Below are 23954 nucleotides of genomic sequence, written 5' to 3' on the forward strand. Positions count from 1 at the left end.
ACAGTGAAGCATTTTCCATATAACTGAGCATTTCATTTAAGGTTAAGGATGACCTTGATATTCTTGATTGGAGTAGTTAACGGGTAGGGTGGAAAACATTTTTTTAAAAAATGTTAAAATGTAAAAAGAATATAAAACAAGAATATAGAAGAAAATATGTAAACGTATATGCAACCAGAATTATTTTAAGTGGAAGAATAATAAATACTTGGTAAAGCAGAAGGGACTTGCTTTTCTAACGATGTACTAAAAGGGAATTAATAAACAAAACCACTACAAGTTTCAAATATTATTTTGCTGTCACATTGAATTTTATACACAGCTATATTTTTTTATGAATCAGTTTAGTAATATTAGCAAAACATCTAATGAATTGGTAAGTTGGCAAAAGTTATACAAAAGACACTGCTCCATCTCAAGAGCACCGACTTTAATTTGACTAAATAATTTTAAATAAATGTATTGTGAAACTAACTTGAAATTAGAGGTTTACATTTTTCCAGAGAAGAATGAAAGCAAACTGTAGAGGGACAGGAGCAAAAGTAAAGATGCAAAACTACTGTAGCTCAAAATGAGAAACAAAGTATAGAACATAAAGTTAAATGTACAGGGGCAGAATAGAAATTATGAATCATGCAAGAATAGAAAAAGTCACTCAGAGGGAAAAGATTTTAATATTAGTAAAAAGCAGAAAGAGGATTAAAAGATAAACCTTATACTGGGTACCACAATTTCTACCACTAAAAAAAGTTGAAAGTGCAGGAAACAAGTTTTCAACAGTAATGAAGAATAGGAGAGAAGAAGGTAGAAAAAAGCAGGAACTGTACAGAGAAAAAAAAAATGACCAATGAAAAAAAGAAAACTGAAACTAGAAAAGTTCATGTAGGAAACAGATAAGATAGTAGGAAAATGGAAGAAAAAAGGAAATTTTAGCTTCTCTAAAAGGACTAATGAGAATAATTGAGACACATTGTCATAAAAAACACTTATTTAAAATCTAATTACACATTTGTGCTCTAGAAAAACCAACCAACTGATGAAAAGGATTAAAATGAATGAAGAAAAAAGGAAGGAGAAGACAACTTTATTCAGGCACAGCAGCAAAGAGTGCAAGGTGAGTATAAGAAGAATATCAACACAAGTCAACAAGGCATTGAACAGTTCAAATACAGAATATTTAGTTAAAAGATTAAATGAAAGTGTTAAATAAAGCAACATTTGACGAGTGTTTGAATAGAACAGAGTAGATCATTTTCAATTTTGCAGTGGTTATTATTTAAGTGGCTTTGGTAGCAAGGGCTTTAAATCTGTAGTTTGTTCTGAAGCCAACAGCAAAAGGCTGCATCTTACTGCAGAGGTTGTGTAACTGCCTGAATGTAAAACATGCTTTAATGCAGCTCAGTAAAATATTAGAACAGGCATCAGGCTCATTGGGTTGTGAGGTATAGAGCCACAGAAATAGAAACAGCACGTTGTTAGTCAGGAGGAGGAGGAAAAGCAAAAATCAAAGATGACAGATGCAGAAAAGGGTCACGAAAAGCTTAAAATGTATGAGAGGTAGATTGTTAGAAAAGTCAAATGAAATCCCAACTACACCCAGACAACATTACTTCTGTGATTGTAATGATGATACCAGTGCCCAAGATGTGTCTCAGTTGACCTTCAGATTAATGAAGAGCATAACCTCAATCATGTGCTCACAAGCACGCACACACACTCAAGATTTAGTAATCATCATCAAAAATAAGTCACTTAACATTGTACAAAATGTTTTTTGTACAGTTTGACCCGTGAAAAATCCCAGATATTAATTAAAAAAATCATCACAGTATTTTTCCCCAGGTACACTTCAGTACTGTGAGCCACCTACCAACATCAAATACTTTAAATTCAGAAAACAATAATCTGTTCAAGGTTTTAAGCAAATGTCTATATATTAACATTTTCACCAGTAGAATGAACTGAAAATAGATACTGCAATATGTACAACTTCAATCTGTTTAGTCTCTCAGGGACTAGAGACAGGGCATAAAACCATTTCCACATTTCCAAAGTTTAGGGAACTCATAACCTGTCCTGCAGCGGTCCATGGAACGGCCAGTCTTAGAGTTCAAGAGAGACGTCTTTTCTCACATCAGGTGTCTCAGTATGGGGTGAAGCGGTTGTAGCCTCCTCTGTACAAACTGGCCTGTTGACAGAAGTAATGGAACAGATGTAACAAGAGCTTTCAGTATAAACTGCGTATGTTTTGACTCAACTCACCATAGTACCAACTCCGTATGTTGTTGTTGGTCCAACTGAGTGGTGATAGGGATCTGCAGCTGTGGCATAGACCCGACCGTATCTGGACAAAAAGATCAGCACATGTTAAAGACACATACTGTAAATCATAAGCTATTGATAAGGCAGGATTGTAGGAATGCTGGTTTCTTCAGTACAGTTTCCCCCTGTAAAAGCTTCTAAGAAATGCTGACAAACAGCAACCTATAATAGTCTAGTCACAGTTTAGCTGCTCAGTGTTTTTGTAGGCAAAACCTTGCCACCAAGAAATAATAAATACTTTGATTTGATTTGAAATATTAATTTAAAATACTGTATAATGTCTAAAAACAGATTTGATCCAAGTAAAATACAGCCAGTGTAATTTATGTGTAACTAAAGAATTAAAGCTTGTTAATTCAGAGAAACATTCCTCAAGAAATAAACTCTCTGATGGGTCTTTTGGCATTAGATGGCACATACACTCTAGTGACTGGGCTAAAAGAAAAAAAGAGTATAAAATCTTTTTAATATTTTTAGAATTGATTTGGTTGAACTGTTTTTTGTCCATTTTAGGTGAGCAAACAACTGCTTTACAATATTACAATATATAAGTGTAAGATAAAAAATAATTGTATATTAATAAATCTATGTATGAAAACATGAATTCAAAGCAGGTACACTTTAGGCATACTAGGATTTTTATAAGAAAAAAGATTTTAATGCAACAGAATCCCATGTGAAATCTCTGATTGCTAGTGAAATTGGTACTTCAGAGTTATCTGGTAATGATGTGTCAGATTTGTTTAATTAACGCAAATAAATGTTTGAGAAGAAAATTAGTTAATTAGTTTATTTCAAGAATTGGGAAAAAAACACAATGCAATGATTTGCAAATCTTATCAACCAATGTTTTATCCACAATAGAACATAAATAACATATCAAATGTTGAAACTGAGACATTTTACCATTTCATGGAAAATATTAGCTAATTTTGAATTTGATGGCAGCAACACTCAAAAAAAGTTGGAACAGGGTGATGTTTATCATTGTGGAACATCCCCTCTTCTTTTAACAACTGTCTGGAAAAATCTGGGAAGTGAGAAGACCAGTTGCTGGAGTCTTGGGAGAGGAATATACTACAAAGCCATGATGTTGTGATGGATGCAGTATGTGGTTTAGCATTGTCTAGCTGTGTTCACAGAAAGTGATTCCTGGAAGGGTTCCTGAGCCCATGCAGTGATGTTCAGTAGTGAATCATCTGTTTTTATTGGAGTGCTGCCTGAGGGCCCGTAGAACATACACATTCAGTTTTGACCTTTGGCCTTGTCCGTCGTGCACAGAGATTCCTCCTGATTCTCTGAATATTTTGATGATATTATATTTTGTAGGTGGTGGAACATTTTTCTGAAATTGTTTTACAATTCTAAGAGGCATTCCTAAAGGTTTGTCACAGGTTGGTGAACCTCTGTCCATCTTTACATTCGAGAGTCTCTGCCTCTCTGAAATGCTCCTTTTATACCCAGTAATGTTACTGACCTGTTGCCAATTAACGCAATTATTTGTCAAATGCTCCTCCATTTATTTTTGATTTGTGGCAATAACTTTTCGAGAATTTTGTTGCCTCTATTACAACTTTTTAAAGATTTGTTGTTGCTATCAAATGAGCTGATATTTTCCATGAAATGGTAAAAGGTCTCAGTTTCAACATCTGATATGTTGTTTATGTTCTATTGTGGATAAAACAAGGGTTGATGAGATTTCCAAATCATTGCATTCTGTATTTATTTATATTTTACACATAGTCCCAACGTTTTTTATTGGGGTTGTATAAAAAATGGTAATGTTTTTCTGCTTACCCATCACTGTAGGTTGCTGTGGCAGCAGATGCTGATTGAGCCACTCTATATGCTGCAGGATATCCACCCTGTAGAAAAACAGAAAGATGAATAGAACAATAAAGCAGTTTACTAATTTTAAAGAAGAGTGTTATTAGTGTGCAGCTGCTTACATAGACTTCTGCTCCATACAGTCCATCTGAATACACCACCCTGGTAAAAGTAAGTAAAACGACTTTAAAATATCATCATTTTCTGTATTGCATTAAATAAATCCTCGCTATTAGATAAAGTGATCTTTACCCAGGGTAAGTGGGCACGGGAGCAGGTGTGACTGCAGCAGATCGTATCGTGTTGTACACGGCCCGACCACGGCCACGCAGCGCAGACCCTCGATAGGCCAGGGTGGGAGTTGCTACAGGGTACGGGAAACTGGCAACTAGATTCAAAATTCAAGATTCAAAGAACTTTATTGATCTCATAGGGAAATTGTGTCAACACTGTCGACTAAAGAAACAGAAGAAGAACTAAAATACACTTAATCAGGTTTATAGAAAGGTTCATTTACCTGTGTAGAGCTCAGGTGCATACATTGCTCCCATAACAGGGTTGATCTTCCATCCAGAAGCTGCACAGAATAAAAAAGGTCAGAAAAATAAGTCAAAAGTTAAATGAGCAGCAATGAGAAAAGTGGTTTCTTACTGGAAATTTCCCCATTCACAAGAGGCGTCTGGGGCTTCTTAGTAACTACTCTTGCTGTGGCATTATTGACCTAGGGAGACAACAAATGACAGAAGGTGAAGTTAAAGGATAATTATGCAACATATTATGTAGAAACCCAAAAACAGAAAGAAGCTATAACTTACTTCAATCTTTCTCCCTTCCACAATTGTCCCATTCAGCTTTTCTCGTGCTCGGTCAGCCTCAGTTGCACTTTCAAAGGTGACAAATCCAAAGCCCTGCATGTTTTTGTAGTTTAAAAAACATGTATGTTTTATTTGGTAAAATATTTTTTATATTTATTTCAGCTATGATAATAGTGATTCTCACCTTGGACCCCCTTTCATTGAAGATAATTTCTACATCAAGGATCTTCCCAAATTGCTGCCAGTGTCAGATTTATAAAGGCATGTTTGGATTAAATGAATGCGCAAAGAACAATTATAATTCAGTTTGTTGCATCCAAATGAATTTCATCATTTCTAGAAGGGATATTTTCCTACCCCAAACATCTGACGGAGGTCTGGGTCTCTAAAGCGGAACGGGATGTTGGAGACATGGAGGCGTTTAGGTTGGGCCTTACCTGACCCTTCCTCCTCACTTCCACTACCTGCACCGCCCACTGATGACACAGACACGTTTAGAGACTGGGGGTCAGAGGTCACAGGAGCCAAAGTGTCCTCCTGACAGTGAGAAAGTGTGAACCAGGAGGAAGGAGAGGAGGAGAGAAAGCGAGCACATGGACAGGTAAAGGATGGAGGACAAGAAGCAAGAGGACATGAAAGAACAGAACAAACACAGAAAGATGGAAAGAGTGTGAATGGGATGAGATGTGAAGAAAAACAGGGAGAGGGCATCAGTAGAAAAGCAAAGAAAAAGCAGAAAAAAATAAAGTCAATTTAACATGTTCGAGAGAAAAAACCTGACAGAAAAATTCATTTGCGTATGCATGACATGACATAAGCAACGTTCATTTTAATAAAGGTCAGGTGATCCAAACCAAAGGTTCAAAGAGCATTCAGCAACCAGTGATCCTTCTCAGGCAATTGTGAGCTCCATTTTAGTGAGGCGTCTTTGAATACATGCCTGAATAGGGATTTTTACAGACTAATGCAGTATATGCTACCAATACAGATAAGATGTCTGACACTAAACCACATATGCATCACTCCAGCTGTGTCAACGAGGGTTAAATTACATTTAAGCTGAAAACATCCGTAACGTAGTGCTTTATAGGTACACGTACTGAGTCAGAGTAATAACTATAAAATTACTAACAATTTTACCCTTTCCCATGCAGAAAAAATTCCGTACTAATGTGCCAAAACCAAAACATTCAATATCCCACAATGCACCACGATGCTAGTGTGTGTGTGTGTGTGTGCGTGTGTGTGCACAGATATGTGCATGAATGTAAACCAGCATATCAATTGCACAAATAAGTTAAATATTTTTCAGATAAATTAATAAATCCAAACAAGAAGGTGAGCATGAAGGGGTCTGCAAGAAATGCAAAAAAAACTTCAGTGAGCTTCAGCAGAGAGAGAAAGAAAAAGAAGCAAGAGAAAGAATTTAAAGCACAGAAATATTACTGGAAAATATGCTGATATAGTATGTGAAAAAGTGAATACTAATGTAAATTAGAATTGCAGTCCCAAGACTAGAGTATTAGCATTGTAGTACCAAGAGGCAGATAAACAGTGGAAAGGCTTCAGTGCAGCAGTGAACTATAAAATTAAACCAAAGTAAACAAGGCAAAGACGGTGCGCAATAAGCTTGAAAAAGAAGAGGTTGATGGGCAGGAAGGAAACTGACCTTCCAAAAGGGTCAGGGTCTGGGGTCATGGTCAAGGGGCAAAGGGGCAAAATTAAGGGGCAAAATTAATACGTAGGGATTGACAGAAAAACGTCACATTCACACAGGGGAGGGCTTTACAAACACAGAAAACACAGGCCACTGGATTATACTACACTGGCTGCACAGTGGCTAAGTACAACAGACTGTCACACAAACACACACACATCACAGACAGTCCAGAGTGGAGGGAAGGGAGAGACAGCAAAGGGATTGAGTTGGGTGGTGTTGTCATGTCACGATGCAGAATTGTGTTTCTGGACCTGAGCGATATTTCAGAGCCCTCCATGGCGACGTCTCAACTTTCCCCGCAAATCAGCACGGACCCAAGAATGTCAGGGGCTCTAGTAATAAAATATATAGATGGGGCCACAAAACACCATTCGTGAGAGGAGGAAGAGACTTGTGCTGCAGCAGTATGACACAGAGTCACGTGCCACAGAGATCAGACTACAAACACCTCTATCTTCATTAGAGTGGGAAAGATTTAATAACTTATCTTTTTACAATGAAAATATCAGTCTTATCACATAATTTCTGTTTTTAATGTATACTTATAGTTATGACCACAAAAAATAAAAATAAAACAAATTTATAAAATGTATAATTTATAAGTATTTATAAAAAACTAAAGAGTATTTTACTGTATAGTACAGTATAGTACTGCAATTATTAATACATGAATAAGCAAACAGTTGATTGTTGCAGTTACATTTCACTGCAAGTTGTAAAGTTTTATAAAAATAACAACAAATTTAAACTAATTGTTTGTTTAGGGGTGTAATCACCTAATGCTAATAACCTGATCCAACAATTGTGATAGTGGAGTAGACATAGGCCCTTACAGATGCCAAAGTGTACTGTATGTCAGTACTTAAGTAAATGTGCTGTGCTTGTAGAATCTGAGTGGAAATCTTACTACACTGTCAGACAAAGTTACAGAAAAAACTGTCTGAATGTTTCTTAGAGTGATACATGAGCACAGTGAATAACAGACTTGGCCTCACTGTTCTGTTGCAATTATTTACTAGATGTTGCACAAAAAGTGTCTATTGTCCTAATTTATCAGCTTGCTTTCTGAAAAGATAGGAGCACTAAATTCCACATACATAAATATATACTTACATACAAGCACTAAAACACATCATATCAATATCAACGCACATTTTCACAGCTATTATCTTCAAAGAGGGTCTCTGTTATAGTCAGCTAAAAAAGACACAAGGGATAAGGAAAAGTGGGGATTTATTTTCAACAACAAATCCGCTCTCAGCTGTCCCCCCTCAATCCTGGGCAAAGTGTCAGTGACATTCCCTTTAATGGACATAACTGTGCAGGTGGTGGGGGGGCTCTAAATATAGAAGGAAACTGTATCTGGCCACGTTCCTCTAATAGGACAACGTGTATGGACGGGCTACCTTTAGGCTTCTTGTCACACTCATTTCAAAAGGATCATATTTTATTGAGACATGAAATTCTTGTCATGATGTGAATTCCCTTAACACCTTTACAAACAGTTCTCACCGTGGTGCTGGATGTCAGGGTCTCCGCCCCTTCATGCTGAGGCCCCTGGTAGACTCTGAGCTGTGGATGTTCGGGGTACTCCGAGCCACTATGTGCAGAGTTAAAGTCAAGAGGTGGCAGTCTGCCTGCAGATGTTGGCGGCCCTTGACCTGGTGGGGGGTAGGGCGGAGGTGGGGCGTAGACCTGAGGCAGGGCAGGGTCACCACTGCCGGGGCCAGCCTCCTGGGTGGGGCCTCCCTGAGAAAAAGAGAGAGAGGCTGAGAAAGAGGAAGTGGGGGGAAGGGGACGTCTGATTTCAGAGGTGTAAACACACTAACCATCAGCTGTTGTTGCTGTTGAAGTCCTTCAAATTTTACACTACATTTACTTAAGTAACCTTTTTTTTTTCAAGGAACTCAGAGTTTCACAGACACAACACAAACACAACAAACAAATGTAAAACAACCTAAAAACCAGATGATATAAGACAAAAGTGAAGAACAGATAAGTACTTTAAACAGAACTCTCCTCTGCAAACTATTTTAAATGGCTAGAGCCAATATGAAGTTTTCCCCCCAATGTCTGTCCATAAGCAGAAGAATTCGTCTTGATACAAAAACTTGTGTTTTTAATTTTGTATCTGATTAATTTTACCTTATACCTACTTACACTTCATAGGAAGAAATACTCAACAAAGTGCTTCAAAACACATGGATCAAAGAAATCTGTTGTTACATGATGTAAGCTCAAAGGATCTGGGATCATAAGAGGTAACTTTATTGATCTTGAGAGTGTTTAACAGAAAACCATAAAAGACAATTTGGCATGGTGAGTTAAAAAGGTGCAGATATTTACCTTATGGTGTCCTTTTAGTTAATAATGAAAAACAAAAAACAAAATGTGACTTCTTCAGTATTTGTGAAACAGTCACAATGTAGGCACACATGAAACATCAGCAGAATTAATACAAGTGCATAAAAGGCTAATAGCACTGTCTTACCCCTTTACTGCATTCCTTGATCCAGGATGCATTGTCCAGCAGCTGCTGCATGTTTTAATGCCAACTAACCTCCCGCCCACTGCACCATAAGTGTAACTCATCCACCAATCACATGAAATGATTGCCAGAGCAATAGAAAACTGGGTTGGCCACAACAGCTGTGGTCATGTGTAATGGACAATCACCTTGTCCCCCTCACTCAGCCGGCTTTCACTTTGCACACTGTTTAACAGTTTAACTTTTCTTAAAGCGCCCTTCCCTGAGTACAGTCCCATTACGTACAAAACAGAGTATGCTTTGTTATCATTCAAGTAACTAATTTTAAATAAAAACATTCTAGAAATATATAGAAGATGTTATTACATTATAATTTCTGGCTGCTGTTTTGTTATGAATGATACGTCCTGCATAATCTGGGACATACAGTTTCTAACATATTGCACAATTATTTCATTAGTGACATAAGAATTATAATTATATCTTGTTGCAAGTAAAGTGCAACAAAACCAATAATTGCATCTAGCATAAGTATTATTTATATTACTATTTAGAACCACTGGATCCTGAATATCACTGCAGATCAAGAGTGTATATACATGGAAAACTCAAAATCAAGCATTTCTACAAAGCTTTATAAAAGTTTGGGTGAGATAGTTTTATTAAGCTGTATAGAAACTTCCCTGAATTCCAGACCCGAAATACAATACCTACAAAATAATGCACTGAACTATTATTTGCCAGCAATGTGGCAATTTTGTTTATTTAAAGTATCTATGTATTAGTCTAGCTCTACTCCTAATTGAATATGTTTTTATTGTTGGTCAGAGTATCAATACTTAAAACTACAAGTAAAGGAGAAGCTCTTATTAGACTGTAGCATGTAGCACAACAGTCAGCTTGATGATTTGAAAGGATCCATTAATCAATTAATTTAAAAAATCTCTCCTCTGTGGTTTCGTAATCTTATATATCCCTTTATTACCTGTTGAAATTTAGAGCTGGGATACTTTAGAAATATGTGGGTGGACAGAAACTATTGGAAGCATGGTTGAGGAACCCTTGAACCAAGTTTTCTAACTGTAAACATTAAAATATCGCCTGCAGCTACAATTACAGTATGTCACCCCCCATCACACATTTTTTTTCATGAATATGAGCTTTTACCATTAGACTAAGGAACCACGGGTCAAAATGGACGATTTACTATTCCATCAGTGTTCAGAGTACGTGTTCTCTGTGGGCCATGGTTAACATTACACCAGGGATGGGATGAAATGCATCCAACATTAGATTGCTACATTGCTAGTTCTAATATTGAATTGCAGTGCAAGTGTTTGCTGTCTGCAAAGTATAATGTAAACAAAAATATATATTCATGCTAACAACTCTATGAGATTATAGCACAATGTTGCTTTGAGCTAAAAGTTAATGTTAACATCCAAACATACTGAGGATAATGTTAAAATGCTGCAGGTATAAACCAAGTGGCTTCTCATCTTTGCGTAGCATGCTACGTTACATGCTGCAGGATTTGCTGATTAGCACTAATCACAAAATACAGCTGCTGGGATGTAATTAGTTCTGCAGTTATTTTGTCACAAACCACATTATTTAGCAAACGATATTTTTACCTGATGATATTTGAGTCTGGACCACAAAGACAGACATTTCCCTCTACTGAGTCATGACGATAGCCATGACAACCAGTGTCTGTCTTTTTAGATAAAAAAGTGACAGATTAGTAAAGATAACACAATCTGTTAGATAGTGCTATACTCTGCTCCTTCTCTATTTTCCCACAAACCATAACTTTCAGCTCAGGACAGTGATTCAGTATCATAAGCTTCAGCAGGCGCACAGACACTGTAGCCTGCGCTTCTCCTTACAGGCTTTTTTTTTTTTTTTATTACTTCCATTTGTTCCGTCTTTCTCTCACCTCCCTCCTCAGCTGTCAGTTTGTGGTCAGAGGTCAACGGCTCTGAGCCAGGTGCTGGGACAGCTGCCGCAGGATTTACGCACAGACAAAACTAACTGCAGATGTGGACTTTTAATAGTGTTGGCCATGATACAAGTGCTAGCAAGACATATATTATTTTTAAATAAAAACTTAATATTCCTTCTCCATCCTTCCATTCTCTTTCCCCTGCTTACTCCTAATCAGGTGACTATTAAAATAACTGACTTTTGTGATAGTGTATAGTTCATAATTATGAAGACTTTAGAGAGAGAACAACAACAAGACAAAGATGTCTCATGGCCCTGGCTGGAGATTAAGCCAGCACAATAGAATGAAAACAGATGTTTCACCAAACTGCTGAAAGATCAGGCCAACACCATTTAACTGAAAGTATAAAAAGATTCAGGAGTGTAGCTTCATATTCTAGAGAACTATTTCCTCATTCATGAAAATACTTAATAAAGGTTGTCATAAACTGTTGTCATTATAAGCATTTTGTACTTTCAGTACAATATTTAATTAGGCTTGTTGTCCCATGTCTAATGAAGGCTTGATTATTATTGTTCCAACATAAACAAGGCAATTAATAACTGTTTAAACCCCCTTTAAAAAAATAATATGTAAAGAGTCTGTGTTTTCCCTCTTTTGGCTTCTTGGTAGAGCTCTTTTTTAAGGTTGTCTGAATAATGAAGTATTCAAAAATTATATTGTGAATGTTCTGAATGTTATGCATAAACTAATAAATATTCAGTACTTAAGGATAAATGCCCAGGAGACAGATTTAACACCTATTTAAAGTAGGGTTGACTGAAGAAAACAAGATAGCTGGCAAAATCTACTTCTGTGATTATCTGCTCCAGAGAGGAGGGCTAAGAATAAAGCTGGTGTGAAGCACAGAGACATGGTAGAGAGATACCAGATGCATTTTGGTATTAATGGTATGTCTGAGGCATTTGCACGGACATACACACACACACACACACACACACACACCTGCATACATAGTGTACACATCTACAGTAACCAGAGTACTCTGCATGGCTAGATTATGTATAGACCTGAAAGGATTAGTCAGTTAACAGGAAAATAATTTGATAATCAGTTGTTTCATTTGCTTTTCTTACTCAAAAGTCAGAAATGCCTTGAAGGTTTTAGCTTTTTAGTGTGGCTATTTGCTAATTTATTATAGTTTTAGTCCTTTAGTATGGTATGATAATTACCCTTTGTAAAAAAAATGTTTTGGCCAGAAAAAGCAATATATTATTACATGACAACCTGGCCTCTATGAAATGCTGATGGGCAATGAAGAAACAGACTAATCAAGGAAATAATCAGCATACTAATCTGGGAAAATGATTGGTTGCAACCCTAGACATACTGCTTGTAGTTGTAGCTAATTTACTAGACCTGAATCCTGAAAGAGTTTTGAGACTCTCAGCTCTCTTTCAGCTGCCTGACAGGCTGGATTTTTATTGATGCAGGCTTGTGAAAACAAATAATCATGTGAGATTTTGTAGTTAAAGAACAAATTAACATTTACCTGGACTATGCTTGGGTAGCATGTAGTTGTCTGTGGGTACACAGGGAGTCCATAAGGCTGGAGAATCACAGTGGGTGAGGAGAGCATAGCCCAAAATCCACACAAAAAGAGACAGGGAACGGTGGAAAATGGGAGGAAAAGGAGAGTGGGGGTAAAGGAAGAATTTATATGCACACAGGAGAGTGGCAATCAGGCTTGAAAAAACTGAAGAAAAAAAAAACAACAAGATAAAACACAAGATCCACAAGGGTAAGGGAAGAGAAGGTTGAAACTAATTTATCTCACAGAAAAAAATAACAAGAAAATACATAAGTCCACAAAACATCTGATGTCCTGTGTGGAAAAGACCGGATATAGAGCAGTGAAAGAGTAATCAAGTGAGCTCCTATGTGTCCATCAGTTGATCATGGACCCTGACAGACAGAAACACATGCTCAGAGTCCCATTTCAGAGTTATATAAATAGTCACCCATGTCCTTCTCTCTGAGTTTACTGCCTTACCCTCAGTCTCACAAAGGCAGAAATGAAGGATTTCTCATAGCTTGGTGCACATTGTTGAACAGTGACATCCTCTTCAACAGGGGTTCAGTGGAAAAGCCTAAAACAGATCATTTAGTTACTTGGAGAAGTTGCTCCAACATTAAAAACTGAAAAGTGTTTTTTTTAAATATATTTTCATGTATGTGACTACATGAATCATGTTTATGATGATACCCACAGATAGGTAAGCAAGTAGGAGCACACTCATGTACATTTAATGCATTTGGATTTGATGTTCTTAGAACTTTTTTGTTTGACCAACAGAGAGCGACAATGGCAAACACCCACTTCCGGTCGAATGCACAGCTGCATTATGGGTAATGTAGTATGGCATCAGGACTATAAATAAATCGGAACTTCCTTTTACGTCCTCTTTACCACGCGAGTCTGAGGAAGACGGGTATGTTTAAGAGCATGTGGCCAGTTTCATAACTGAAACCAACTGGGTTTTCTTCTGTTAAAAAAGTATTTAAAGCGTATACAAAATTAAAGTAACTTATACGAATGCAGCGTACCGTTTTGTACTTGATGTGAAAGCGTAAGGCCAACGTTTGGCTCAGCTAATTTAATGCTAGCTTATCATGAGCAATGTGGTGCTATGCTGCCGCGGCCTAACCGTATGGCGGTCAGGGTTTCTATGTTAACTGAATATTTAGAAGTTACGACTCTTCATCCACGTTTTGTTTAAATTTACAATTGTGAATCATCTTTTGGTCTTTTGTCATAATCTGCCTGTTCAAGGCTGAACTCATGAATTGATTTAGTTTAAATGCGCTAAAATTCAGCATGTTAACATGAGCCTAAGCTTATCTTCTAATTTGCTGATGTTGCAGGCCCTTCTAAGCAGCCATGCCCGTTGCCAGGAGTTGGGTTTGTCGCAAGACCTATGTCACCCCCCGCCGCCCTTTCGAGAAGTCTCGTCTTGACCAGGAGTTGAAACTCATTGGTATTTTATGAATAACTTAGTCCCTTTGTATTTAGTTATACCTAATGTTGCCCACATATTTTTATTAAAGGGACATGGCTGCATTGTTAAAACTGACAATTTCTTTTAAGGCGAGTATGGACTGAGGAACAAGCGTGAAGTGTGGAGGGTCAAGTTTACCCTGGCCAAGATCCGTAAAGCTGCCAGAGAGCTGCTAACTCTGGATGAAAAGGACCCAAAGCGTTTGTTTGAAGGTATATCATATTCAAATAACAGTTTTAATTTATGTAATGGCCAATGATTTAATTCTCAATTGTCAGACTCTTCTGTGGTGTCACGAATTCCTCGTCAATGAGGCTAATAGTTTCACTAAACTGAGATTACAATAGGCGCACTGAACAAAATTTAGTTATAAATGTGGAATCTTTTGACTTTCAGGTAATGCTTTGCTCAGGCGTCTGGTGAGAATCGGTGTGCTAGATGAGGGTAAGATGAAGCTCGATTACATCCTGGGCCTGAAAGTTGAAGATTTCTTGGAGAGGAGACTGCAGACGCAGGTCTTCAAGCTCGGACTTGCCAAGAGCATCCACCACGCCCGGGTCCTTATCCGCCAGAGGCACATTCGGTAAGCTTTGGGGCTTTCATATATGCCTAATATTGAAGGGCCATAAGTCTACTGAGGGACTCATGAGAAACTGTCAATGCTTCCTCTTTCATCAGAGGACCACCAACTTGTAATGCTCTCCGCTGAGATCAGTTAATCCTTTCAACAAGGTCAATTCGGTATCAAAACCGTATACCTTGTCAGTAGACATTGCCCAGAGCCAATCCTGCTGTCGAGGGGTCAAATTTGTCAGTGATGTGGCTGTCAGGTAAGGTGTGGGATTGCACCTCGGGCAATTGCAACCTTCATAATAATAAAACAAATACTCAGGCTGATGATTTAAGATACATTTTCAGACTTTTTGTGGTGTCAAGAATTCCTCGTAAATGAAGCCTGTTGGCAATATCTACTTTTTTAAGATTAACAGATTTAGTCATAATGAAATTGTCAGTTTAATTGCACCCATTTTATTAAATTACCATATAAAAATAAAATCCTCCATTGTTGCTCTTTATCTTGGCAGTGTACGCAAGCAGGTGGTGAACATCCCCTCCTTTGTGGTGCGCCTGGACAGCCAGAAGCACATTGACTTCTCCCTGAGATCCCCATACGGTGGTGGACGCCCAGGCCGTGTTAAGAGAAAGAATGCCAAGAAGGGCCAGGGTGGAGCTGGAGGAGCTGACGATGAGGAGGAGGATTAAAATGGCAGTTGTTCTGGGAATGTTATGATGACCTCCTATTCTGTCAAAACTTTCAATAAAATGTTGTTTCAAACAAAGAAATTTGCTTTTTTTTTTCCCCCACCCTCACCATAACATTTATTCTGTAGTCTTATTTTAAACTTGATCTAACTTGTAATCTAATATATGGTTTATTATATTAGGTTTTGAGATGGGGGGCTTTGGGGATATCTGTCAAGGAAGTACTGTTGCATCAAACTGTCTAAAATTACCAAAAAACCTGTGTATATACCGAAGTCAAACGAGTGCCCGAGATGAGGTGAAAGGAGTTCGTAATGGTACGGTCTATTCCGTACACCCCCCATAAGTGGTGCAGCCTCATGTCGACAGTGGCGCAGACAAGGAAGTAATGTAACCGGTGCTGGGCTGATTTCAGCGGCGTGTGTAACACTAAAGGCTTAGAAAGCGAAAGGATTAATTAAACCTGGTGATTTATTTCGGTAGAAAAGTAAGTAAACTAACTCACTCTCTTCAGCTTGTGCAATGATCGGTCACATTGTTAACGAGGGATCGGTTTTGAAATCCAGTGCAAATGTTAGTACAGTTCGGTAAATGACGTTCCAATCGTTGCTTTAACCTCTGTCTTTTAGCTAGCGTTAAAGCTACATAATTTCTGAACTCGTTTTTCTTTGTGATATTTTATTGAACCTGTAACATAACGTGAGCCTTTTTCTATTAAGTGTAAATTACTATACTGCAATGTTACCACATAGCCGTAACGTTGTAGAGCAAAGAGAGAAGATACGTCATTTCAGAGATGCCAATAAATTAAACTTAGTGGACATGGCCAATACTGCACATAATGCTAAATGAAAGAGCTCAAAGAAGCAGCTGTTGTCCTGAGCTTAAATACAGGCCGAGACCAACACAAGCTCCCCTAAAGCTACTTATCATAACATTGTCAGTTATATTTCCAAATATCATGGTTTCACGTGTTTCTGATTCATCTTACTAACTTCTGTTTTGCCTGCAGATAAACACTAAATGTTGTTGCAAGCACTTTTCCGGATATTGCTTTAACCGCAATGATGACACATTGAGAAATACGCCCTGAAAATAATTTAATTACCATACAGCAGTTTAATAAATACGTTATTTGCTTTAGCTGCTAATTAATCTCTATCTTTTCTGGATCATTATTGTCCTGTCCACCAAACAGAAAGCCACCCTTACACCCCCCCCCCCCCCCCAGAATTTTACTTACTGTAATTTTAGACATTTAAAAGTACACGCTCACATTTAAGAACGTTGTTTGGCCAAATATACCTAATTGAAAATTGTGTAGAAATGTAAAAAAAATATGTTTTTTCCCCCATTCAATTACTGATTAGTTGTGGCACCTTTAAAACCTGATCCCTCAGGGTAAAGTTCCCACAGAAACCATTGCCATTGAAGATTCAACAACTTTGTCGATCCCATTGGGAATTTGTGTTGCTGTGTTACAGCTGCTCTTTGTGTGAAAGTACAGTAGAAAGGAAAAGAACTTCCTCCAAACCAAGACAATAAACAAATACAAACTACTGATCAATTACTGAAAAAAACAACTAGATGAGTAAAAATAAAAAATTAAATAAAAGCATACTAATTGTGCATTTGGGGATGAGTTGAATAACTGGGAAAAAGGATCTCATGTGGCATTCTGTGTAACAATTTACTGTGATCAGTCTCTGGCCAAGTGGTCCTCTGTGCAGCCAGTACACAGTGGTATGGGTGGGAGGGATTGTCCAGGGTTGAGAGCAGTTTGGCCAACATTCTCCTCTCACCCACAACATGTAGAGGGTCCGGTTCCTCCCCCAGAACAGAACCAGCCCTCCTAAGGGGCTGCCTTTGAACCAGGGGCTTGTGCACAGGTAGGAGGTGGATCAGGTTGTGGTCAGACCTGCCCAGGGGGGGAGGGCACTAACACAGATTTTTAAGATGTGGCTACTGAGACATGTCAACAAATAACAAAGTGACATAATAGAAAATAGGATTCAACCTTTGCATAACCAAATCTGGATGACTGAGAATCTTCACCGACAACTCTAGGTTAGGTTTGTACATACCAGCTCCTAAGGCCTTAGTGTTATTTCTTCACATTGTAGCTATATCTAAACAGTTACTCTTTGTATTTAACTTTTAGTTAAAAGTTATTGACCTCTACATTAGAGTATTATGGTGCATCCAGGAAGTTTTCAGTCCCCTTTCACTTTTTTCCAGTTTGTTGCAGCCTGATACTACAGTTGTTCAAAATAATGTTTTATCTCATTAATCTACACACAGTACCCCATAATGAATGAATGCCTCCCATTTCTTGTGATCATGTTTCTACACCTTGACTGGAATCCACCTGTGGTAAATTACATTCATTGGACATGATTTGGAAAGGCACAGGCCTCTCTATTGAAGGCCTCACAGCTGACAATGCATACTATATCAGAACAAAAGCTATGCAAGGCACAGATCTGGGAAAGGATACAAATCTGTTGCACTGCAGGTTCCCAAGAGCACAGTGGCTTCCATAATTCTCAATGAGAAGTAGTTTGGCACAACTACAACTCCTACAAGAGCTGGTTGCCTGGCCTAAGTGAGTTATCAGGGGAGAAGGGCCTTAGTAAGAGAAGTGACCAAGAACCTGATGGTCACTCTGACTGAGCTCTAAAGCTCCCATGTAGAGATAGGACAAATTTCCTGAAGGACAACCATCACTTCAACCCTCTGCACCTTCAGTGCAAAACACACGAAAACCTGTTTGGGGTTTGCAAAAAAGCACCTGAAGGACTCTCAGATTGTGAGGAACAAGATTTTCTGGTCTGAAGAATCCGAGATTGAACTGTTTGGCCTCAATTGTAAACTTGATGTCTGGAGGAAACCATGCACCACTAACAAAACTGGAAAAAGTGAAGGGGTCTAGATGCTCTCTAATACACTGTACCTAATCTAGCACTAGCAACATCCTCAGAACCTACTATAGGGTTAAACCAATATATATATAATGAAGTGTCAATATGAATTCACAATTATTAGGTTCACCAAGGTAATATATAGATTTGGAGTTGGGGTTGGTTTTGCTTCCGGTTTGTGTAGATCTTAATCTGAGCATATTTTGAGCTGATTTATATTTCTGTGCCATTAGAGCAATGTCTCCCGATGAGCTGATTTACTTGGGAATTCTTGCTGCCTCCATCCCTGTTGGATTCCTCTTTCGTTACCTCAGTGAGTATTTTGGCCATGTCAGACTTTCAAACAAAATTACAGAAAAGAGAGTTTACAAAATATTCAATTTTGTTTTGTCAGCTCATGTGTGCTGTGCTTCCCAACCTTACAGTATGCTAGCCTGTCAGTTTGCTTCATTGCTTCAGCCATGTCTGCAGGTTGTATGTTGTCATGATTTCAAACATTATGAAACACTTGTCCTACCTAACTTACCAGTTTTGCTGGCTTTGACTGTACTTTTTTGATTCCATAATGGTGTGAATCCTTTTGTCCAGTTTTGCATTTCATACAGTTTTAGCAGAACCTGTATGCTGGAAGTGATGTGTTTTTATACTGTGTTATTTTTATTCACTGAAATATTAAGAGCACACAGGTCAGAGATTTAGGTGTTTTATTCTACTAGTTGTTAATGTAACCCTAAGCATAGATGTGGAGAATACTACGTAGAGGGGGGTGAACTCACTTCTTTTCTCTGCTACCCCAAGATTATTTTCAATGTTCAAGCTCGTAGTCCTTATACCCAGCTGACACAAGCCCAAGTGACATCTTTTTTTTTCGAACACAAAATAATTTCCCAGCACCCGTAGGCGGACTTTGAATTTTCAAGTTGTTGTGGTCACATTTAAAACTTTTAACTTACTTCAAGATGGTGAAATAATCTATTCTTGAAATGGTATTTGAGTACCTTTTCTCAAAAACTTTTCTGTTTTGTTTTGTTGTTTATCATCTTGAATATGAAAAGGTTTGTGTACATATGTACAGGTTTTTTTGGTGTGCCTCAAGTGCTTTTTCCCATCGCATGTAGCTTTTTAATGGGTGGTTTGTAAATGGCTTAATTATATGATTGTAATTTTACTTCAGGTCCTCCTGTGAAGCAGGGGTCAGCTCTTCTCCTTGGGCTCTCTATAACAATTGCTACCTGTCACATCCACACACTCCACTCTTTGGTGACAGTGATTGGAACATGGATTATTATAAAGAGCAGCTGGAGGTAAGCAAAAAAAAGCTTTTAGAAACTCCAGGACATGTTGGATTTGTAGGTGTGTAGATGTATGTAGGTGTGTATAGGCATGTGTAGGTAACTGTTTATATATCGTATGCTTTTCTGTACATACATTTTTCTAATAATTGTATTTTTATGTGCAGGTAAATAAGTAAAAATGTATTTGACCAGTTGATTAATATGCTCATTTAAGCTGTGATGTACAGCACAGAATTCATGTGTAAGTGCGTGTGAACGGAGCACAGCCTTCATAATGTAGCCTTTGTCTTTGTCAACAAGGCATGCCCCAGCACTAAGTCTCAGCTGGACCTTTCTCTACCTCCTCTTCTTCCGGCTCATAACCTGGTTCGGTCTGCCACAACCTACACCTTTTGCCAATGCCGTCCAGCTACTTCTCACTCTCAAGGTAAAGAAACTATAAAATTGTATATCAAAATCTGTATATCGGATAGATAAATATAATGAATCAACACAGTTTTTCCATGACTTTACAGTTGATGTACTTTTGGTGACGTGATGATTCTTTTTGTTCTTACTCAGATGGTGAGTCTAGCCAATGAAGTGCACAGCTTCTATATAGAGAAGAAAAAGGAAGTGAGTTCTTTTGCCAAGTCTCCTGTCATTGCTGGTATCGCTCAGGAGCCATCTCTCTACGATATTCTGTCCTATAGCTACTGTTATGTTGGTATAATGACTGGTAAGTGTGTTGACATGCCTTCCTAGCACCTTTTGACTGATATTATTAGGATGTCATCCATTTTGTCCATTTTGATTCAAATAAACAAATTAGACAAATATGTTTGTTATGCATGAGTGCTGTTATTGTTTATTTGCATGACTTTTAACTTTTGTCTCTTTTTTTCTCACTCTCTGCAACATGTCCAATATAGTGAGTCCATATTGTTTTTCAGTGTTATTTGAAATTAGTTGCCTTTTGTTTCCAACAACCTCTCTTTCTTTGAAACCCACCGCCCTACGTTTCCCTTCTGTGTCTTGCATTATCCTGATTGTCCATTTGTTACTACCACCATCATCTCAACCCTACCTTTATCCCTTCATTTCCCTAAAGGTCCATTCTTTCGTTTTCAAACATACACTGACTGGCTGACACAACCCAGCCCACTGTCCCTGCCTGGCTGGGAGCCGTGCCTGCAACGCTTGAAGCCGATTCCTGTCTATGGGGCTCTGTTCCTGGCTGTCAACTCAGTTTTTCCCCTGTCCTATGTTCGCACTGAGGAGTTCCTGGATCAAAACTTTTTCTATAGGTATTGTGAGAAAGTGTCAGAAAAAATTTAATAATCACTGTCTTTGGCTATCACTGTCAAGTATAGTAATTATTATGTAATGGTTATTATTTTGTTTGTCTTTAATTTCAACAATGTTATTTAGGATGAATAAAAAATGCGAGCAGCTACATAACATTTATAAATAAGCGAAAAATGTGTTCACATAACTATTACAGAACTCATATAATTGAGAAATTGTAGCCAAATTTTCTTTTACAGGTATTAGCCCAGGTCAAAGCTGACATGTTGGGGGAGGGGCATGACTCATGATATTTCTTATTTGAAATTCATAAAGCTTAGTCAGAAGACACAAAGCTAATGCAAAGTGAATTAAAGAAACTATAAAAAGAATAAATGACCAAAAAAAGGACCTTTAAGGCAAATGGTAAATGGTAAGCAAAAGTTTCTCTTTCTGTCACCAGATTCTTATACATGATCGCAATATTCTTCGTTTTTCGGATGCGTTTTTATTCTGCGTGGTGTGGAGCTGAGGCTGGCTGTATCAGTTCAGGCCTGGGCTGCTATCCAGAAAAGGCACTGTCCAAACCTGGAGGAGGGCCCACTGTCAACTATAGGTACACTATCACAGCACTAATGAGCATATTAAAAGAAGATACAACACATTTTTGTCTGTGTAAATAAAGTAACATATTCATCTGTGTAGAGATCATATTTTCCTTATTGAAATTTAGTATTTATGCCAATTTATTGTCTGTTTCTCTAAAATAATTTTTCCCTCTGGCCAGTCCTGATCTACCAACTGAAGAGAAATATGATTTCAAAACCATTCAGAACATTGACTGCTATAACACAGACTTCTGTGTAAAGGTCAGGCACGGCATGCGGTACTGGAACATGACTGTGCAGTGGTGGCTGCACAGCTACATCTATGCCAACGCCCCGTTTAAAGCCTACACACTCAGGTTTGCTTCTGCGCACACCTTTAAATCCTTTTGCAGTTTATTGGGCCCACTTATTTGTAGTCCTTTCAATTTGGATGGCATAACCACTTTTCCTAATTGTCTTTACCTCTCAGGGCTGCCTGGACCATGTTTATCAGTGCCTACTGGCATGGACTACATGCTGGCTACTACCTCTCTTTCCTCACCATCCCCCTTTGCATTGCAGCTGAGTCTGCCATGGAGGCCTCTGTCCGAGCTAAACTGGGTCCTCATGGACAAAACATCTTCGATTGGGTTCACTGGTTCTTGAAGATGAGGGCCTATGACTACATGTGCATGGGCTTTGTACTGCTGAAGGCCTCCGACACCATCAACTACTGGATGTCTATTTACTTTACAGTGCACATCATCGCAGTTTGCTGTATAATAGTAGGCATGTTCTTGAAAGGAGAAAAAAGGGAAAGGAGGAGAGGGAACAATGAGGAGACAACAGAGGGACAAAAGATAGAAAACGTGAAAGAGAAAATTGGAGACAAAACAGACTAAGTAAAGCTAAACAACTTGGTTCGATTCTTACTGGGAAATGAGCAGGCATTACTTCTTATTTAATTGCATCACTTCTCTTTCTATCAACAATCACCAAACAGCTCCAGTAAGATTTTATGTAAGAGCTCAGTTTGTAGTGTAGCATGTTAACCTAAAGGGTTGCCACAGGGCACATTTCACTTGTGTACATGTACATAAACGTACTGTGAACACTGGAAGTGGAATGTTTAAGCTCTTTACTGTTACTTTTAGATTTAGGGTGATTACTGGACATCATTCTGCTCAGTATTTGTGATTTTATTTCAACAACTGTTTTGGAACTGTACTCAGTACTCAATCACTCACTCAGTACTCAAATTGAATTGGCTTACCAACAATCCAACATTCCATCAGCACAAGATAAAGTACATTTACACTGATTTAGATGGAAATCAATACAGTTGTATCGTTACACTTTTGTGATAATATCAGTCCAATATGTTTCTGCAATACTGTAGTTAATGCAGAAAATTTACATTGGTAACCCACCATGCAGCCTTTCTTATCAGCAGTAATATGAGCATAATGGTAAAATGTTGAATTTCACATTGATTTTGTTTTGAAAGAGCAAAGCAAAGTCCAAATTACATTTGCAATGCTACTCGATGATCAATGATTCTGTGCTTTGATTTACTCTCTTAATCCCGTGAATCCAAAAGGTTTCATTTTTATTTGTTACTCTTATTCTATCTGAAATTTAAAACAATTCAGATGATTTCCAGACCATACTGTATGCACTGCCAAACTGTCTGTACTGCCTTCATGGACCAGTCTGGGTCGGGACCAAACATTTCATACAACAAGTTGTAACATTTACAAAATAACAATACGTTGTGTTGAATAACAGCACAGTTTGGACTGGGAAATTTTGCAGTGTTTATTATTTTCCATTATTGATATGCGTCATAATATGAAAAATGTATGGAAAGTCGTATTTTTAAAAAATTGCCAACATATCTGCTCTTGTGTTTTAAGTAGATAATAATAAATACTGAATTATTTTCCAGCCTTAACCACTGTAAAACCAACATCGTCACTGTCTTTTGTCTCAAACTTGTCTTTTTTGCATGACAGTGACAGACAACAAAATTTTTAAAAAATGGATCTCCCAGTGTTTTTTTTTTTTGTAATGTTTTTTTTTTTTCACATAATCATTTGACTTGTAAATTGATGTATGATGATGTTATCATTTACCCTTTCGGTGCCAAAACTGTACTCTTGCACAAATGGTTCAAATTATTTTGTTTTTATACCATTATGGCAACGATTGTGAAATATATGCTTTCGTTGCAGAATGTTTTTCTGCCTTTTGTCCGTCTTGTAATCTTCTGTTTGACTTCATTTGGTCCAGCAACTGTGACACTTGCTGTTTGTACTAGTGTTACATGTCGAATACATATCAGTATTTCCTCACAGCGTTACTTGCTTTTTTAATGGATTTTATCAGTGAGTTATTTGTTTATCATGAATTTCATGTTGAGTTTTTAGAAGCCTTAGGATAA

General features: G+C 37.9%; 3 protein-coding genes and 1 long non-coding RNA gene across 4 annotated transcripts; 3 read left to right on the plus strand and 1 right to left on the minus strand.

Moving 5' to 3' along the window:
• Positions 1–655: 655 nt before the first annotated feature.
• Positions 656–13090, minus strand: rbfox1l (RNA binding fox-1 homolog 1, like). Its single transcript, XM_067511760.1, has 12 exons — positions 12673–13090; positions 8197–8433; positions 5322–5501; positions 5149–5202; positions 4965–5057; positions 4801–4870; positions 4667–4726; positions 4402–4537; positions 4272–4311; positions 4120–4187; positions 2263–2344; positions 656–2188 (listed from the first exon to the last, which is right to left on the minus strand). Exons 1-12 carry the CDS (start codon positions 12757–12759, stop codon positions 2144–2146), a joined length of 1152 nt encoding a protein of 383 aa, XP_067367861.1. The 5' UTR covers positions 12760–13090; the 3' UTR covers positions 656–2143.
• On the plus strand, positions 996–5312 carry LOC137131009 (uncharacterized). Its single transcript, XR_010914935.1, has 3 exons — positions 996–1114; positions 4132–4320; positions 5127–5312. It is a non-coding gene; the product is annotated as an uncharacterized lncRNA (long non-coding RNA).
• A 386-nt stretch (positions 13091–13476) lies between the features above and the next one.
• On the plus strand, positions 13477–15523 carry rps9 (ribosomal protein S9). The gene is made up of 5 exons (XM_067511763.1): positions 13477–13612; positions 14046–14158; positions 14269–14391; positions 14576–14762; positions 15265–15523. Exons 2-5 carry the CDS (start codon positions 14062–14064, stop codon positions 15440–15442), a joined length of 585 nt encoding a protein of 194 aa, XP_067367864.1. The 5' UTR covers positions 13477–13612; positions 14046–14061; the 3' UTR covers positions 15443–15523.
• A 250-nt stretch (positions 15524–15773) lies between these two features.
• mboat7 (membrane bound O-acyltransferase domain containing 7) lies at positions 15774–23867 on the plus strand. The gene is made up of 9 exons (XM_067511759.1): positions 15774–15929; positions 18597–18676; positions 19538–19667; positions 19959–20085; positions 20220–20376; positions 20749–20944; positions 21388–21540; positions 21712–21888; positions 22002–23867. The coding sequence occupies exons 2-9, from the start codon at positions 18601–18603 to the stop codon at positions 22411–22413; spliced, it is 1428 nt and encodes a 475-aa protein (XP_067367860.1). The 5' UTR covers positions 15774–15929; positions 18597–18600; the 3' UTR covers positions 22414–23867.
• Positions 23868–23954: the final 87 nt, after the last annotated feature.

This window comes from Channa argus, chromosome 7, assembly GCF_033026475.1.
Source record: "Channa argus isolate prfri chromosome 7, Channa argus male v1.0, whole genome shotgun sequence".
In the NCBI taxonomy this organism is placed as follows: Eukaryota; Metazoa; Chordata; class Actinopteri; order Anabantiformes; family Channidae; genus Channa; species Channa argus.